Source organism: Syngnathus floridae, chromosome 12 (assembly GCF_059516105.1).
Source record: "Syngnathus floridae isolate MCC-2025c chromosome 12, RoL_Sflo_1.0, whole genome shotgun sequence".
NCBI lineage: Eukaryota > Metazoa > Chordata > Actinopteri > Syngnathiformes > Syngnathidae > Syngnathus > Syngnathus floridae.
The window spans coordinates 1,372,501-1,388,035 of NC_142424.1; the positions used below are offsets into that span (position 1 = coordinate 1,372,501).

General features: G+C 40.1%; 1 protein-coding gene across 19 annotated transcripts in view; it reads right to left on the reverse strand.

The window, feature by feature from the left end:
• Positions 1-15,320, reverse strand: part of LOC148389375 (uncharacterized) — a 15,825-nt gene extending 505 nt beyond the window's left edge. Inside the window, exons 1-16 of one of the 19 annotated variants that reach the window (XR_015861748.1) lie at positions 14,837-15,320; positions 14,661-14,722; positions 13,736-14,580; positions 12,538-13,634; positions 11,396-12,472; positions 11,240-11,315; positions 11,065-11,169; positions 10,348-10,417; positions 9,955-10,094; positions 6,460-9,160; positions 6,137-6,240; positions 5,970-6,066; positions 5,787-5,871; positions 5,558-5,675; positions 5,428-5,482; positions 1-126 (exon numbers count right to left, since the gene is read on the reverse strand). The exon at positions 1-126 is cut by the window's left edge and continues 505 nt beyond it. Coding sequence is in view for 1 of the 19 variants with exons in the window: in XM_088392203.1 (XP_088248329.1) it covers positions 10,075-10,094; positions 10,348-10,417; positions 11,065-11,169; positions 11,240-11,315; positions 11,396-11,541 (417 nt within the window). In the remaining 18 variants the exon portion in view is untranslated. Of the gene's footprint in view, positions 127-5,427; positions 5,483-5,557; positions 5,876-5,969; positions 6,241-6,459; positions 9,161-9,276; positions 10,095-10,347; positions 10,418-11,064; positions 11,170-11,239; positions 11,316-11,395; positions 12,473-12,537; positions 13,635-13,735; positions 14,581-14,660; positions 14,723-14,836 lie in introns of those variants that run through there. The other 18 variants (XR_015861745.1, XR_015861740.1, XR_015861742.1 and 15 more) reach the window with 18 other exon arrangements.
• Positions 15,321-15,535: the final 215 nt, after the last annotated feature.

Sequence of the window (15,535 nt, forward strand, 5' to 3'; positions counted from 1 at the left end):
TGGAAGTTACTCGCTATGTTTATACATTCAATTGACTATAGCAGCAACCTGGACTGGACAGCAGCAACCTGGACTGGACAGCAGCAGCCTTCTTTGTAGTCAGACAGCCAATGGGGACGCCAAGCCCTGCAGCAAAACATGCAAGAAGTTTCACATTCAAGAGATGCACCATCGATTGAGGCACATCCCGAATGATGACTGACACCAAAGTTGACTTTATTTACAAGACCACCAACAGGAAGCAAACACACCACTGTTGATTTTATTCACAAGTATGCCCACATGATGCATGACGATTCAAAAACCAAAAAATGGCTCTGACCACATTAAAACAGCTTTTACTCGTACAGAAAAATGTACCAACATTCTGCAAGATTCTGAGTTCGGTGGCCATTTTAAAGCAGGGTTGCCAAAGATGACTTACTGATCGCAACAGAAACCGTTTGTACACTTGTCGTTTGCATCTATGGGTGTCTGGCTACTTGGCTTTTGTCAACAATTTAGAATGCATGCAGCTTTTCTTTGTGTAGTTTAAAAAAAAAAAAAAAAAAAAAAAAAAAAAAGCCTGACACTGCATATTTAACAAGTCAATTTTGTTTCAGCCTAACTTTACAATTGTCTTGTCATTGAGAATGTCTCAAATGATTCCAGTTTGTATGCACGATAGACTGCCAATGCCAATGTTTAAAATGGACCACTTGAATTCAGTTCACAGTTTAATTGCAGTTCAGTGGTACACACACACAGTTACAGTACAAACAGTTCATTTCATGATTAAAAAAACAACAGTAAAACAACAATATTGCAAAATGACGCGGCGCAAAACAAAACATTAAAAAAAAAAGAAAAACAAACAATACAAAACAAACAATACAAAACAAACAATACAATACAATACATACAATACAATACATACAACACATACAATACAATACAATACAATACATACAATACATACAAAACAAAAAAAAAAAGAAAAAACAAAAGAAAAACACAACAAAAAACAAAAAAACAAAAGAAAAAACAAACACTACAAACAATACATACAATACATACAAAACAAAAAACAAAACAAACAATACAATACATACAATACATACGATACAATACATACGATACAATACATACAATACAATACATACAAAACAAAAAACAAAACAAAACATAAAAAAAAAGAAAAAGAAACAATACAGAACAAACAATACATACAATACAATACATACAAAACAAAAAAGAAAAAACAAATGAAAAAAAACAAAAACAAAACAATACATACAATACAATACATACAAAACAAAAAACAAAAAACACATACAATACAATACATACAATACAATACATACAAAACAAAAAAACAAAAACAAAACAAACAATACAATACATACAATACATACAATACAATACAATCAATACAATACAATCAATACAATACAATCAATACAATACAATCAATACAATACAATCAATACAATACAATCCATACAATACAATCCATACAATACAATCCATACAATACAATCCATACAATACAATCCATACAATACAATCCATACAATACAATCCATACAATACAATCCATACAATACAATCCATACAATACAATCCATACAATACAAGACATACAATACAAGACATACAATACAATACATACAATACAATACAAACAATACATACAATACATACAATACATACAATACAAAAAAACAAAACAAAAAAGACAACAAAACAAAAAAAACAAAACAAAACAATACATACAATACATACAATACATACAATACACACAATACATACAATACATACAAAACAAAAAACAAAAACAAACAATACAATACATACAATACAATACATACAATACAATACATACAATACAATACAATACATACAATACAATACAATACATACAATACAATACATACAATACAATACATACAATACAATACATACATACAATACAATACATACAATACAATACAATACATACAATACAATACAATACAATACAATACATACAATACAATACATACAATACAATACAATACAATACATACAATACAATACAAACAATACAATACAAACAATACAAACAATACAATAGATACAATACATACAATACAAAAAAACAAAAAAAAAGAAGAAAACAAAACAAAAAAAACAAAACAAAAAACAAAACAATACATACAATACAATACACACAATACAATACATACAGTACATACAAAACAAAAAACAAAACAAAAAAAAACAAAAAATAATACATACAATACAATGCATACAATACAATACATACAATACATACAATACAAGACATACAATACAATACATACAATACAATGCAATACAATACATACAATACAAGACATACAATACGATACAATACGATACATACAATACATACATACAATACATACAAAACAAAAAACAAAACAAAACAAAAAACAACAAACCAAAAACAAAACAAAACAATACATACATACAATAGAAAAAAATCCGACGTCCGGATAAGCGGTGGATGGCTGGGAGGCTGGCTGGATGGGTGGGTGGCTGGATGGATGGGTGGATGGATGGGTGGGTGGATGGATGGATGGGTGGGTGGATGGGTGAACAAAAAACAAAACACAAAAAACAAAACAAACAATACAATACATACAATACAAACAATACATACAAACAATACAATACAAACAATACATACAATACAATACAATACATACAAACAATACATACAAACAATACAATACAAACAATACAATACAAACAATACAATACAAATACAATACAATACAATACATACAATACATACATACAATACAATACATACAATACAATACATACAATAATTACAATACAAAAAAACAAAAAACAAAACAAAAAAGAAAACAAAACAAAAAAAACAAAACAAAAAACAAAACAAAACAATACATACAATACAATACAATACACACAATACATACAAAACAAAAAACAAAACAAAAAACAAAACAAAACAAAATACATACAATACAATACATACAATACAATACACACAATAGATACAAAACAAAAAAAACAAAAAACAATACATACAATACATACAATACATACAATACATACAATACAAACAATACATACAATACAATACAATACAATACATACAATACAATACAATACACACAATACATACAAAACAAAAAACAAAAAACAATACATACTATACATACAATACAAACAATACAAACAATACAATACAATACAATACATACAATACAATACATACAATGCAAAAAAAACAAAAAAAACAATACATACAATACAATACATACAATACATACAATACATACAATACAATACATACAATACATACAATACAATACAAACACATACAACACATACAACACATACAACACATACAACACATACATACAATACATACAATACAATACATACAATACATACAATACAAACACATACAATACATACAATACAATACATACAATACAGACAATACAATACATACATACAATACATACAATGCAAAAAAAACAAAAAAACAAAACAAAAAAAACCAACAAAAAACAATACATACAATACAATATAATACACACAATACATACAATGCAAAAAAAACAAAAAAAACAAAACAAAAAAACCCAACAAAAAACAATACATACAATACACACAATACAATACATACAAAACAAAAAAAAACAAAAAAACAATACATACAATACATACAATACAAAAAAAAAACAAAAAAAACACATACAATACATACAATACATACAATACAATACATACAAAACAAAAAAACCAAAAACACAACCAAAAAAAAACAAAAAAACAATACATACAATACAATACATACAATACATACAATACATATAATACAATACATACAATACATACAATACAATACAATACATACAATACAAACAATACAAACAATACAATACATACATACATACAATACATACAATACAAAAAAAACAAAAAAAAAAAACAAAACAATACATACAATACACACAATACAATACATACAGTACATACAAAACAAAAAACAAAACAAAGCAAAAAACAAAAAAATAAAAATAAAATAATACATACAATACAATACATACAATACGATACATACAATACATACAAAACAAAAAACAAAACAAAACAAACAATACAAAACAATACATACATACAATACATACAATACAAAAAAAACAAAAAACAAAACAAAAAACAAAACAAAAAAATACATACAATACAATACATACAATACAATACATACAAAAAAAAACAAAACCAAAAAAAAAACCCAATACATACAATACAATACATACAATACATATAATACAATACATACAATACATACAATACATACAATACAATACATACAATACAATAGATACAAAACAAAAAACAAAACAAGAAAAACAAAACAAAAAACAACAAAACAAAAAACAACAAAACAAACAATACATACAAATCTTGGGATTTCCTGGGTTGAGCTGGATGAAGTGGCTGGAGAGAGGAAAGTCTGGGAGTCCCTCCTAAAGCTGCTGCCGCCGCAATCCGACGTCCGGATAAGCGGTGGATGGCTGGGTGGCTGGATGGATGGGTGGCTGGGTGGATGGATGGGTGGGTGGATGGGTGGGTGGATGGGTTGGATGGATGGGTTGGATGGATGGGTGGCTGGGTGGATGGATGGGTGGATGGGTTGGATGGGTGGGTGGCTGGATGGGTGGGTTGGATGGGTGGGTGGCTGGATGGGTTGGATGGACGGGTGGGTGGACGGACGGATGGATGGATTGACATAGAACACATACAATACCCTGCCATACGCTACCATACACACAATGCATACAATACAATACAATACCATACAATATCATACCATACTATTTGCTCTGCATCTGGGAGTTACAATTATAGACATTGAGTAGAGTGGCAATGGCATGATATTTTTGCAACAATTACACATACCAACTCCAGTTTTATATTTAAAATATGTATACAACTATCAGTATATTGTAATGAGTTATAATAATTACAAAAGTATCCGAATTATAATAATTTAATTTTATCATCCATCAACTCACTCAAAAATGTCGGCATGAATCGAGCAGTCGACTAAACGGGAGAAAATCACGCTCGCAAATGTTTGTTGCATAACGGAAGGCGGGCGGGCGGGCGCCATCTTGGAATAGATTTGAACATGACGTAACAAATTTGTCACATTCATCAGTTTGCATAACACGGAAATAGCACACTATATGTAATGCAACATTGTTAATTTGACGAAACACAACGCCAAAGAGGTTTGAAATACTGTAGCGGCAAAACGACAGTCGCGGTGGCCGGGACGAGTGTGAAAAGATTTTCAAGATATTTGTTCGCATCAAACAAACAAGGCGTCCGTCGTGAGAAACGGCAATGAACGACAAACATTTGATAGCTTACCCGAGAAACCGCCACACGGTCGGTGGCGCCTGCATTTGATAACTCGCCTTGAATCCTGCAACAAACAAACAAGGCGTCCGTCGTGAGAAACGCCAATGAACGACAAACATTTCCTAGCATGTTAGCTTACCTGAGAAACCGCCCGCTGCGCGGGTGATTGCACCGGTATTTGACAACACCCGAAGACATGACGTCACATCCGTCAATTCAAATCTTCCTCGCCTGCTCGTCCAATGGTGCTTTGCACACTAGCGTACCACGTGACAGGCCACTTCACACGCGGGCGGTTGCGCCTGTCGCTCACCTCAAGACTGAAAACTGCCTTCAAAAACCTAAGTGCCACTTTGCCCGCCTCCTACCTCTGCCCAAATTCAGTCTGACCAATCACAGCGCAACTGAAATTGGCTTGACCACGCCCACCTCTCCGACAGGCAAGACTGAAACCTGCCTTCAAAAAAAAAAAAAAAAAAAGTCACAAACTTTATGCAGAAGTGAGTGAAAATCGACAAAGCACAGCTCGCGGGTAAGGTCGGGTCCCGAACCATGGTTCCATCGTGTTAGAGGCAATGACGTTTACCACTTGACCAAAGACTCGTGTCCATGACAGTGACAGAAGGGCAACCAACGCTCACCTCAAGACTGAAAACCCAAATAGTGTTGGCTCGTGAGTGAACGATTCGTTCAAAGAGATTCTAAAGATTCAGTTCACCTAAAAGAACTGGAATGCACATCAGTACTTGGGGAGCTTCCGTAGTTGGTCTTTTAGCAGGCCCCGCCCACAAGTACCTCCACATTGGGTCACGTGACTAACAGCTATTTACATACAATAAAATAAGGTATGAAAACGTTATTAAAAAACACACACAAAATCATACATACACAAGACCAATGCCGCTGGAACGAGCTGGACTAAAGGAAGACATCCGTTTAAATTTGGTCAGTTTTAAGAAATAAGGAAATCATGAATATTAAAAGAGGATTTTTTTTTTTAAACGACAAAGACGACAAACATTTGCTAGCATGCTCGCTTACCTGAGAAACCGTCCGCCGCCGCCGGCCCGCGCTCGGTGGCACCTGCATATGATAACTCCCCTTGAGCGAGCACACCTGTCTTCAATTGACCTAAAGCCCTGACGTCACATCCGTCGATTCAAATCTTCTTCTCCTGATCGTCCAACGGCGCTCGGCACACTGACGCCACCAGGTGGTCGCCTGTCATGGTGACTACTGTGGAAAGGCTTGCTTCGGACTATCCGTTGAAACTTTCAACACCGAACATGTTTGGATGGAGGATACCCTATCAATATGACCAAATCTCCTTTGGTTCCCGAGCAGGCTCTGGTCGAGTGGTTAATGCCATTGCCTTCAATCAAATGAAAATATTTGTATCGAGTATATTTGTATTGTATATTTGTAAACGTGCTTTTGTTGTGCAATTAACCCTTTATTTATTTATTCTCTTTTTTTTTTTTAACCTCGTGTAGTGTACCTACACATATTGTCATATAAAATGTCTGATTTTTATGTTTTAATTGGCGAATATAAAAACAAGGAATAAGACGCCAGACACGTTTTAACATAAATGTTTATTAAAAATAATAATATCAAAAGCAAATTTCAAACCAGCAATCTAATGTGAAATTGCAGTAGATATATTGGATGACAATATTTAGGCGTATATAGGTATACACGTTATTTAAAAACGACTATAAGTGTTATACTACGACACAAGTGTTTACCAGCTCAGTGGCCGAAGAGGAGAGTGTCCGCCCTGAGACTGGGAGGTTGTGGGTTCAAACCCATGCCGAGTCATACCAGTGACTATAACAATGGTACCCATTTCTTCCCTGCTTGGCACTCAGTGGAAGGGGTTGAAATGGGGCCCCCCCCTGCTGCTCACTTATACTCCGGTGCGACTTACAGTCCGAAAATTACGGTAAGTTCAAAAATATCAGAGGAAGTGATAAACAACTGAGGTGATTTGGTTGCATAAGCAAGCCTAACCCTAAGCACAGCAAAAGCGAGAGCAAGCCTAACACAAACCCTAAGCACAGCAAGAGCTCTGATCGAGTGGTTAACGCCATTGCCTTCAATCAAATGAAAATATTTGTACCGAGAGTTCATCCTAAAATGAATTGTTCTTGCAAAAATTCTGCCGCCGTTGCAGTGCTCCCGTGGACTCATTTTCAAGTCAGTTGCTAAGAAACACCACACCGTTGCACAGAGACAATTCTTGAGTCATATCAAATCAATGATTTTCAAACGGGTCCAAACAAGTTTTTCCCTCATGGCTACAAAGATCTTTAGATCTTTTCGTTCACTCTCGTTCACTGAAAACATTCGTTCTTTTGAACCCATCGTTCACTCACGAGCCAACACTACACTGCAGTAGTGATACACACACACACAATGATACGACAAACACGATGACACGACTTTTCACGCACCTGCACTTAACGAGGGAATCTTGGGAAACATGTTGGAACGCGGCCCCGAGGACTAGAGCTTGACACCTGTGACCTTTGACCATGATATTTCCCTCATAAAGTGGCCTGTTATTAGGTACACTTGAAAAGGGCGGTGTACCTAATGGAGTGTCCGTGTGATTCCCTCGTTAAGTGCACCTGCGGGAAAACTTTTAGCTCCTGCGGAACGTGAAAGTGACCAAAAACTTTTCCTGCACCTGCAATATGGCAGTAAATGGCAATATTTTTTCATTTTTACATAGCTTGGAAATGTATTATGATGGAGGAGTTTACAGGTGCAGGCCGGAGGGGGCTCGGCCCAAAGGAAATTAACAGATGGAAATATTTAAAAACACTTGAGGTCACCATTAGATTCAGATTTATCATATATATACACACGTATATAAATTAAATTTCCTTGAAGGGGATTTACACTGTACATGAAAGTATTTGTAACACCATTATCAGTATCTATAAAAACCTTCAGAGGGGAAAGAAGACAATAGCAAAGTGAAGGGATGGACTGATTTTAGACATCACCATATTTCATATTTCCACAGACAAATATAATTTTGATGTAATTCAATTCAATAAACAAATCATAATGTTAATGTACATTCTTGAAGCATACATCAAGTTGTGCAGGACTTGTGCCATAATGTATACATGTCTGATCATTTCTTTTTTATGGAACAGTCGCCCACCACCCTGCCCAGCCCCCCCTTGCTTGCACTACAGTGCTAACAAAAGTTCCACAAGCCTTTTTTTAATTTTATTTATTTTTTAAACTCTCATACGTTTCACCCATTCAGTAACATTTTTTAAAACTATATATTGGAGGAAATTCGACCTTTTAATTACTATTTAAAAAAAGCTGCAAGTGCAGCATCGATAAGTTCGTGCTCGACTCTTTTATTGTACATAGAGAGACAACTAGGGGCACAAACTTTGAAATAAAAACCCCCTTAATTTGATTTCCGATTGAGGTCTGCAGTGGAATTTGAAAAAGATACACAATGGTACAAGTCGTATGGCAAAATTGGACATTCAGCTCCACGTCAAAGTTCAGTTTGAAAAGTCCTTGAAAAGTGGTACCACCCAGTACATGTACCGAGGCTGGCCGTGTAGTTACGCAACTGCTTTGAATTGAAAGCTAAGGTCCTGGAAGTTACACGCTATGTTTATACATTAAATTGACTATAGCAGCAACCTGGACTGGACAGCAGCAGCCTTCTTTGTAGTCGGACAGCCAATGGGGACGCCAAGCCCTGCAACAAAACATGCAAGAAGTTTCACATTCAAGAGATGCACCATCGATTGAGGCACATCCCGAATGATGACTGACACCAAAGTTGACTTTATTTACAAGACCACCAACAGGAAGCAAACACACCACTGTTGATTTTATTCACAAGAATGCCCACATGATGCATGACGATTCAAAACAAACCAAAAAATGTCTCTGACCACATTAAAACAGCTTTTACTCGTACAGAAAAATGTACCAACATTCTGCAAGATTCTGAGTTCGGTGGCCATTTTAAAGCAGGGTTGCCAAAGATGACTTACTGATCGCAACAGAGACCGTTTGTACACTTGTCGTTTGCATCTATGGGTGTCTGGCTACTTGGCTTTTGTCAACAATTTAGAATGCATGCAGCTTTTCTTTGTGTAGTTAAAAAAATAAATAAAAAGCCTGACACTGCATATTTAACAAGTCAATTTTGTTTCAGCCTAACTTTACAATTGTCTTGTCATTGAGAATGTCTCAAATGATTCCAGTTTGTATGCGCGATAGACTGCCAATGCCAATGTTTAAAATGGACCACTTGAATTCAGTTCACAGTTTAATTGCAGTTCAGTGGTACACACACACACAATTACAGTACAAACAGTTCATTTCATGATTAAAAAAACAACAGTAAAACAACAATATTGCAAAATGACGCAGCGCTGAGAGAGAAAGAAAGAGGCATCATGCAGATAGCCAGTGTGCACACCCAGTGAAAAAGTGGAGGGAGGGATTTAGGAAAGAAAGGACAAAAGAAAAAAACAGTCATACTCTCCTTAAATGCTGGCTGGGCGTTTTGCCCTCGCCGCATCCGCACCCGTCCGTCTCGTGTCGGCCGCTCATCACGGGCGAATGTTGGCTCCCCCCCCGGCCGGTATTCGACGTTTGGACTCATCCTCCGCCTCGTGCCACTGCAAAAAGAAAAACGGCACTCTGTTGCACGCGGTTCACTTCTGTGGACGTACTCATTACCTGTCTATTAAAGCGTGCTCCTATTTTAAGCTCCTTTATTAATAGCGTATGTACACATGAATGTTTTTGTTTTCTTTTTATGTCTGTTCCTATATGAAGAATTCAATGCTTATAATTTCTTTGTTGTAAAGTGCTTTGAGCTGGATTTCATGTGTGAAAGGTGCTCTACAAATAAAGTTTTTTTATTATTACCCTCTGGTCTCGCGGTCCTGTCCAGTCCCTCTCTGTGCAGGCACCCATCAGATCCAGTGCCCCAGCAATCCTGAAAGGCAGACATTGTGGTGGTTTTTGCAAGGGGAAAAATTTCACTAGCACCCCCCCCCCCCCCCCAACCTTGACTAAGGTAAGTTTGAATCAGGTAACTAGCGGCACGCACGGGCTGGCGCATGTGTCATACGGCCCTCCCGCATTGGAGCGATCCGGGTTATGAAATGTTTAACCCCTTACAAAAAAGGAGTGAGGGAGGGAGCGAGAGGAGATAAGAGGCTTTGGTGCGCACTTAAGCGCAACCGGCCAGTTCCCCCTGAGTAGAGCTGGCTTGGCCCCGAGTGGGAAAAAAAAGAGGAAAACGTGACGTCACAGAGAGCGTCACGGAGAATCTCCTTGTCCTCGACACCGTCGACGACACTGGGACCCAGTCTGGCAGACATTATACCCTGGTATTCCACAAAGGGCAAGGTATAGCCACGTTCCACCCTGAGTGCACCAGGCCATGCAGGTACTGCCGGGCGCGTTGGAGAAAGAGAGCGAGAGAGGGAGGAAGAGGGGGAGGGAGGAGGGCAGGGGGTGTCTACTTTGCCGATTCGTATCTAGAGGGTCACAGCAACCCAAATGCCCGTGCGTGCTACTAGTTACCCTATTCAAACAGACAGGGGTAGGGAAAGCACAAAAGAAAAAACAAAGTCATACCCCCCCGAAACGCTGGCTGCATCGGCACCCATCAGTCTCGTGTGGGCCGCTCGTCACGGGCCAAGGTCCGGGTCTGCTCCGGCCGGTGTTGGACTCGTCTTCCGCCTCGCACAAGTGCAAAAAGACAAATGGCACTCAGTTGCATGCGGCTCACTTCTGTCAACGGACTGATTACCTGCCCCCTCCCTGGTCTTGTGGGTGCAGCCCAGTCCCTCTCGGTGCAGGCTGGCGCTCGCCCCATCCGCTGCCAGCTGAAAGGCAGAAAAATAAGGAAATCAAATTAAAACCATCAGTGTGTACAGTAGGCTTGCAGATTGGATTGCCATGTCACCGCCTCTGGCCAGCCTTGGCCAGTCGTGCATCAGGCTCCTCTTCAACACTTGGCGACTGCTTTCTTCGGGTGATTCCTTCCTTTGCACCCCGCTCACCAATCGCGGGTCTGGTGTCCTCCGTCCACCGGCTCTTCGTTTCATACATCGTCTCCCACCTAGCAAGACAAGCACAAAAGTCTCGCTTGCGCTTGCCGTCGCTTGCGCGGTCGCTTGCGCGGTCGCTTGCGCGGTCGCTTGCGCGGTCGCTTGCGCGGTCGCTTGCGCTTGCGGTCGCTTGCGCGGTCGCTTGCGCTTGCCGTCGCTTGCGCGGTCGCTTGCGCTTGCCGTCGCTTGCGCGGTCGCTTGCGCTTGCCGTCGCTTGCGCTTGCCGTCGCTTGCGCGGGCGCTTGCGCCGTCGCTGCGCGTTTGGCACTCAATGAGGGCTGCACAACATATTGGAAAATCAATGATATGGCAGTATTGGGCCAGACCACTGCATTGAGGCAAGTTGTGCAAAATTCTTGGATGGAGGTTAACTATTTGATCGCAATGAAATCAGTTGGATGAGTTAGCTTTAACTTACATCAATGACTTATCGTCTTAACTCATTACAAATAGTTAGGCAAGAAAAGGTTTCATTTGAGACATGAAAAAAAAAACCTTTGCTGTCTTAAAGTGCATGTCAATAACCTAGACCACCATATGGCAGTTTTCCAATACACGTGCAGCCCTCCACACATGTCACCATTGGTGTCCAAATGGCAGCCTCGGGGCAACTTGATCAACACCCCACACGACTGAACACGACACTGCTTTGTAGCACTAAATATCAATGGCAACATTTCGTGATTGATTGAATGAATGAATTTGCGTCAAAGAATTCTGAATTTGTTTCAGTATGCAGCCCTCAGACATTGGGACACCACTGGTGTAATTTATATAAAAAAAACAACAACAAAAAAAACATTTCACACGTTGAAGCTGCGCAGGTCGACGCCTCCAGGGAAGCGGGTCTCCCTCAGAACTCTGCGACTTCAGAGGGATGCCACAACGGTCCGTTCACCTCTGATCAGATCATGTCACATCCCGGCCGCCATCTGCAGAAAAAGAAACAAATGTTTGAAACTCAAAGAGGACCCCAAGCTGTCGGTCACTTGCTTACTTGATCACAGCGGCTAGCTACGGTTGGTGAGCAGCGCCCGGTCGGATCGGGCCGTGCGCCCCCCCCCCTCTCGCGTCCGGCCTGCAAATGGCAGAACATGCAATGAGTTGGGTGCTGCTCGCATCATTACGTCTTCCTCGTGGACCGGCTCGCCCAAACACCGCCCCCTACACCTAGAGAACAAAGGACACACAGCTTAGATCAAGCACGACAGTGGTAGGTTAGAAAAAGACACAAAATGTTACCGTCTCGCTCCAATGCTGCCCTACACCTAGGGGAGAACAAAGAACGCAAGTACCACAGCGGTGGTAGGTTAGGGTTAGATGAAGTGCAACAGTGGCAGGTTAGAAAAAGACAAAATGGTACAAGTCAAATTGCAAAATTGGACATTCGGGATCGGCTCGCTCCAACGCCGCCCTACACCGATGGGGGAGAACAAAGAATGCAGCAAGTACAACAGTGGCAGGTTAGGAAAAAGACACAAAATGGTACACATCATATGGCAAAATGGAACAATCGGATCCACATCAAAGTTTCGTTTTGTCTCCGTCCACGTAACCACGTCCTCCCCCAAGTGAGCCGTCAATGGCAACAAAGCACAAGACAACGCTGGATCCAGACAAGCCACAACCACAGCACACCTCTTAAGCAAGACCAACCATCAGAGCCCCAAACACTGGCCACACCTGCAACCTTTCCGTCGTGCACCCATAACCAAAGGCAACCACACTGCCCCCTCCTGGGCACATGATCCGCACATGTTGACTTTTGCAGCGTGCTTCTTGATTCTTGACTTGATATAGCATTGCTCCTTTGGATATGGCATTGCTCCTTTGGATATGGCATTGCGCCTTTGGATATGGCATTGCGCCTTTGGATAGGCCATTGCTCCTTTGGATAGGCCATTGCTCCTTTGGATAGGCCATTGCTCCTTTGGATAGGCCATTGCTCCTTTGGATAGGCCATTGCTCCTTTGGATAGGCCATTGCGCCTTTGGATAGGCCATTGCGCCTTTGGATAGGCCATTGCGCCTTTGGATAGGCCATTGCGCCTTTTCATATGGAATTATACTTATCCCATGCGGCTCCTCTTGCAGCCTACAAAAAAAACAGACAGCCATTAATTGTGTGCTGGGAAGCGAAAACTCGACAACCATTGTGTGTTGGGAAGCTGAAACTTGACAAAAACAGGTTTTCACCTGATTTAGGACTACTCTTCCTCAGTGTCCTCAACATCACTGAAAGGGCTCCTTCAAGAGCTTCCCGCTTGCTTTGTATAGAAGGATGCTGGCTGGGCGGCCTTTTTTAGTGCTACAAAAGACAAGCATATTATTGCAACAAAAATAGACATTGAGTAGAGTGCCAATGGCATGATTTTTTACCAACAATTATAAATACTAGGAGTTTTACATTAGAAAAAAAAATCATTATATTGTAGTAAGTTATGATAATTATAGTTAATATTTGAATTTTATACATTCTAAGTAGAGTTTTACATTTGAAAAAATATATACTCATTATATTGTAGTAAATGATAATTATTCAGGATTATAATTCATATTTTAATTTCATCATTCATCAACTCCCCTCACATTGGACAGATGATCCAGGTTGGCGGCGTCCAAAACGGGAGAAAATAACCCGCGCAAATGTTTGTTGCGTAGCGGAACGAGAGCGGGCGGGCGCCATCTTTGAATGGATTTGGTCCGATTTGGACACGACGCAACATACGTTGCATTCACCAGTTTGCATGACACGGAAATGGCACACGCATCATATGAAATAATAAAAAATGGATTAGTTGACTAGAGTCAAACTAACATTTCCTATAGTCAAACAAACACGCGCTTATCGGCGGCGTCATCGACGAACCGTCTACAGACAGACGAATGAAAAAAATGCTGGCCAGCATTTAAAAAAAAAAACAAAAAAAACGCGAAAGACATTTAAAATACCACCAAAACGCGCAACGACGCGACGCAAAGTGGATTGGGGCGCGCCGTGTCGTGCCGAAACCTCTAGCACTCCCTAGACAGCGAAAATCCTGCAAGAAATAATAAATGGCATCGTAAGAAACTGCAAACATTTGCTCACGGGCTAAATGGCCTGCGGCCTACAATTTACCTCCAGGCCCACCGTCGCGGTGGACGTGACGTTGCCTGCCGAGTCACGAGAGTACGACAATCCTGCGACAAACAAAATAAATTTAAAAAAAAAAAGGCTTGTGAGAAAAAGCAACAAAGCGTGCCGTCGTGAGAAACGGCAGGAGACGACAAACATTCGCTAGCATGCTCGCTTACCTGAGAAACCGTCCGCCGCCGCCGCCACGCGCTCGGTGGCACCTGCATATGATAACTCCCCTTGAGCGAGCACACCTGTCTTCAATTTGCCGAAAGCCCTGACGTCACATCCGTCGATTCAAATCTTCTTCTCCTGATCGTCCAACGGCGCTCGGCACACTGACGCCACCAGGTGGTCGCCTGTCATGGTGACTACTGTGGAAAGGCTTGCTTCGGACTATCCGTTGGAACTTTGAACACCGAACATGTTTGGATGGAGGGTACCCTATCAATAGGACCAAATCTCCTTTGGTTTCCGAGCAGGCTCTGGTCGAGTGCTTAACGCCGTTGCCTTCAATCAAATGAAAATATTTGTATCGAGAGGTCATCCGAAAATCAATTGTTCTTGCAAAAATTCTGCGGCCGTTGCAGTGCTCCCGTGGACTCATTTTCAATTCAGTTGCTCAGAAACACCACACCGTTGCACAGAGACAATTCTTGAGTCATATCAAATCAATGATTTTCAAACGGGTCCAAACAGGTTTTTTTCCGTCATGGCTACAAAGATCTTTAGATCTTTTCGTTCACTCTCGTTCACTGAAAACATTCGTTCTTTTGAACCCATCGTTCACTCACGAAAAAACAAAAAAACAAAACGTGTGCGTGTGTGGGTGGGGGGGGACGATTCGTCGAACGATTCGTTTGAATGAATCTTTTGAG